Raw genomic sequence first — 4,333 nt, 5'->3', positions numbered from 1 at the left:
TCTTGTGGGTGACTACCACGGGTCTATACCTTGCACTTTCCTTTAAGGGTGAATCTGGGCTTATCCTGGATTCATCTAGGTATATCAAAGAGCCATAACTTTGTCCAAGGTTCCTGGAACTGAACCCGCGAACACATCCTCTCCAGGCCTCCCAAAGCCGCATAAGCTCTAGTGAGTCTAGTCTCTGTTGCTCTTCTCAAAGAAAATCTCGGCCCAGTGAAGACTACACCGAGGTAAGTGTATGCATCTGTATGCAACGCACGAGAGAGAGAGAGAGAGAGAGAGAGAGAGAGAGAGAGAGAGAGAGAGAGAGAGAGAGAGATGAAATGAAATGAAATGTTATATTAACGTCTTCAAAAGGCCACAATGACCTATGAGACCCGAAAGTTACAAAGTGGTGGATCTGATACAAAGTCAAGAGTAACAAAATAACCTAACAACAGTACAAAACAAAGATATATACTATGGGGTCCTAAGTTGGTCGATGTGAGTCAAGCAAAAACTAAGCAGAATAATGGGCGGCTTGTTGGGATAGCCGAATCACAAGAGATCTAGCATCGGTCGTTGGCGAATAGAGAGAGAGAGAGAGAGAGAGAGAGAGAGAGAGAGAGAGAGAGAGAGAGAGAGAGAGAGAGTTTTCCATGTTCTAAAGGAGGCAGACAGCTTATGAAATGAAATGAAATGATATATTAAAGTCTTCAAAAGGCCAAAATGACATGAAATGAGAAAGAGCTGGGTGTCATGCACAGGAAGAAAGACCTCATGGCAGAGATGGAAAAGGCTGAAGCCGCTTTCGATGAGCGCGCCCACAAAGAGGAGTCAGAACTTCAAGCGAAACAACGTCTTGAGGAGATAAAGGTATGTAGGCTTTGATTCTGGTATTCAGGGAGCTTGAAGTTGAAATTTTTGAGCATAGAGATAATGTTCCTTTGTAACAGCTGATGGAGGAGGCAAAAAGGAGCAGGGAGAAGCTGCTGCAGGAGTGGTTCGAAGAGCAGAAAAATGTAAGAAAGGAAAAAGAACAATCTACAGTGGAAGAGGTTAGCAATCTTTTGTGTTCTGTTCCCGTAAGTTGCGAGTCTGAAGTTTTCATGTGAGTGGGTTTTTCCATACATACTATTTGATGCAGGCATCTGAATGTGCTACATGCTTCAATGTCTTGAATGACCAAAACCGTGCTATTCTTAGCCCATGTGGGCATGCAAGAATATGTTTGGTATGTGCTCGCAAAATATTCAAATCTAGTCGCCGCTTTTGCCCTTTTTGCCGGGAGAAAATTTGCAAAAAGCCAACATTACTTCCCAAATTGATCACATGAGGTAGATATGCTCTTCTTCTTTTCTACTTTTTCTTTTTTGAAATATGGATAAATCAGTGTGTAATGTTGCTTGCCTGACAATGGCATAAGATTTATCCAACTTAACACTCTGCTATTTGAAACCATATTTGTATCTTTTTCTTGTAAACAATCCCAAGGTTTGTTCGTAGTTGTCTAGTTTCTGGTCATATTGGTACTGTTGGCTCTGTATAACTCATACCTTGTTTGCAAAGCCCTAAAAAATTCTCTGTATGAGAAACTGGGAGAGGGAATCCGCGCCTTCATGCCTCTTCCCTGCTGCCTCTCTCATCTGAGCTCTAATACCAGTGTGAGAGACTAGGGACATCCTATATATAGCCCTTGGCCCTAGCTATATATAGACCCCTTTACCGCATGTGCATCCTCGCCCTGGGTCTCTTTTCCCCTCAAAGTTTGGGAAGGCACTTTTCACTTCAAACTTCCCACCTTTCTTCCACTCTTGGGAGATTTTACAAAATTCTAAAATTGACTTATATAGCTGCACAACTCCGTTAAATGTTTAGATGGCTTATTCTCTGTTATAATCTCAGATTCATTAGACTCTTGAGAATCATTTTGAGAAATCATGGTCTCAAGCATTGGACCTTTGATATAAATTTTTTTACACTAAGAACATGGCTGTCCTCAAAAGCAAGTCAAGTCTTATAAAATAATTTGGAAAAAATCAGCTTGGCATCTTGCATTTTGGCTTGAAACGCGCTAGTGTGGAGGTAAACCATGGAATGAAAAAATTCATGGAAGTTATCGATATCAACGACCTCTTGGCTGAATCACGGCGTTTCTGCCCAAGAGCTTGTAGATGGTCATAGGGAAACTCTTGATTTAGCATGCATTTGATATCTCTGATTCTTTCCGTACGTAAACTTGTCCTTTAATAAGTGGGTTATGTTTGTCCTGGTTATGCAGGGGAGGCATTTGTAGATAGTATGAGTTCTAGGCAAGGGAATTGCACTGCAAGACTTTTGTGACAATTTAAGCTTTGGCATCGTGAAAGCTGATTGTAATAATTTTTTGGGATCATGGTTTAGGAGGTGGATATGTATGACAAATGAATTGAAGTGGATGATTCCAAGATTTATCCTTTGAAACTCTGTTTTTTGTGCTTCACTCTTCAAGACTTCTTGTCTTTTTCCAACAGCATTGGTTTTGTCATTCCTTCTTGCAGTCTTGTTTTATTGTTATTTCGAAAGGGTTCATCTTGTCAGTTTACAGAATAGAGAGTTGCATTGTGGTTTTAAGTATATCGAGCTGATAAATTTAATCCTTTCAGTGTTATAATCTTGTGAACATTTGGAGTTAATCCGCTTTATTATTAACAAGGTGAAGGATCATGTTGGCATTGTAAAACACAAAAAATGGAAAAGACCCATATGGGGTTCTTACATGAAAGGCCCATTTACAAACTAAAAATCTAGCATTTTACATGCAAAAGTCTAATGTATGCCCAACTCCCTTCTTGACTAAGGCTTGTTTTAGAAAGCCAAAAAGTATACCATGAGCTGTGGTATTTTTGGAATGTGGCTTGAAGTGGTTTGGATGACGAACTAACAATATTAAACAGAAGCATCGAAGAGAAGAACACTATAAAGGCATGAAAGGTAAGGAGAATTAGTCTCATGCTTTACTAACCATAGACAGAATGTTGTCTGGTACTATAAAAGCCTGTGAGTGTTGGGGAACAAGAACTTTGGAATCTCAAGAAGCATGTGGAATAATAGAAAGTAAGTATAGCTATTGATGAGCCAGTACAATCTTTTCATGAAAGGTCATTGCTGATTGCAGTTTCATTCAAAGGCACAAATGTTAAGTGTACCGTATTGAAGCGTCCTAGTCATTTGGTATTTTGATTGATGAATCCAAATTCAAGCTCATATAACTGAGACACCAAACCCATTTTGGTGAAAGCTATGTCCCGTTTTGGAATGATTTGGTTTTCTACAAAAGAATTTCTTGTGATTTTGAAAAAGAAGCTTTTATGATTGTACATACCAATTAGTATATTCAAACAAGTTTGCATGGAAACTTCTATGCTTGATAGGACTTCTGCATGTTTCGATTATATAGTGTGGTTTGGTTTCCAACCCATGATATCTGTTTAACAAGTTGGTGCAGGTCCTTGGAAGATTTGGCAAAGAGATTTTTGGGTTCTGAAAATCTCACTGGAGAATAAATTTACATTTGAGGGATGCCTCAAAACTCACAAACGTCAGGGATGTCACAATAAAGTTTGGCTTTTTTATTCTGAAAGAAACTCCCGAGTGTTGGTTAAGGGCACAAAAGGTAAGTGAATAGAAGATAGTACATTCATGTTGACTAAACCAGGAAGACAATACAAACTGGTTGCACACACCAAGTTTACAAATATTAATTCTCAAAGTTAATGCACTTGGGTACCCGAAAACATTTTCCCCGAGATTTCTTTGCCACGGTAGATCCCACCCGCTCCAGGCTCGTGGAAGATATAGTTGAGGGCTTACCTAGTCAGTCTACCGATACATCTTTCAAGTTGCAGAGGTCCTGCCTAGTTAAAGGACCACTATGCTAGGCACCCTTATTACTAACCATTATACTCTTATCTTAACGTGTTGAAAATAAGGAGCTGCATCTCTCCCATGCCACAGGAGGTCGGCCTTCACACTGTTCTCTCTCTCTCTCTCTCTCTCTCTCAATGCACACTATCCTCCTTTTCTCCTTCAACTATTGCACAACTTTGTCCATAAAGGTGCAATGGTATCTCGTTCATCATAGTCAAGTAAGCCAAATCTACCAAATAAAGTCTAATCGTAGATTTAAACAATGCACTAACTCAAGCTAGTCTTCATTGCACATGTTAGCAAGCTTTGACTCAATGGAAAACAATGGCTTTCACTGCTTCTTTTGGACAAGATCATCGTGGATTTTCTCTTCCCATAAATAAAAGTTTCGACCATCGAACTTACTCTTTGTTTGACACAAAATTTGCCATTATCAAGCATG

At 39.5% G+C, this 4,333-nt stretch overlaps 1 protein-coding gene across 1 annotated transcript; it reads left to right on the top strand.

Moving 5' to 3' along the window:
• The first annotated feature begins 753 nt into the window (after positions 1-753).
• LOC147425632 (uncharacterized) lies at positions 754-2,467 on the top strand. The gene is made up of 4 exons (XM_086500287.1): positions 754-858; positions 939-1,040; positions 1,130-1,319; positions 2,264-2,467. The coding sequence occupies exons 1-3, from the start codon at positions 763-765 to the stop codon at positions 1,316-1,318; spliced, it is 387 nt and encodes a 128-aa protein (XP_086356413.1). The 5' UTR covers positions 754-762; the 3' UTR covers position 1,319; positions 2,264-2,467.
• The last annotated feature ends 1,866 nt before the right edge of the window (positions 2,468-4,333 follow it).

This window comes from Adiantum capillus-veneris, chromosome 25, assembly GCF_014529385.1.
Source record: "Adiantum capillus-veneris isolate H3 chromosome 25, ASM1452938v2, whole genome shotgun sequence".
NCBI lineage: Eukaryota > Viridiplantae > Streptophyta > Polypodiopsida > Polypodiales > Pteridaceae > Adiantum > Adiantum capillus-veneris.
The sequence above is the reverse complement of the archived record's forward strand: the minus strand, read 5'-3'. Positions and strand labels throughout refer to the sequence as shown.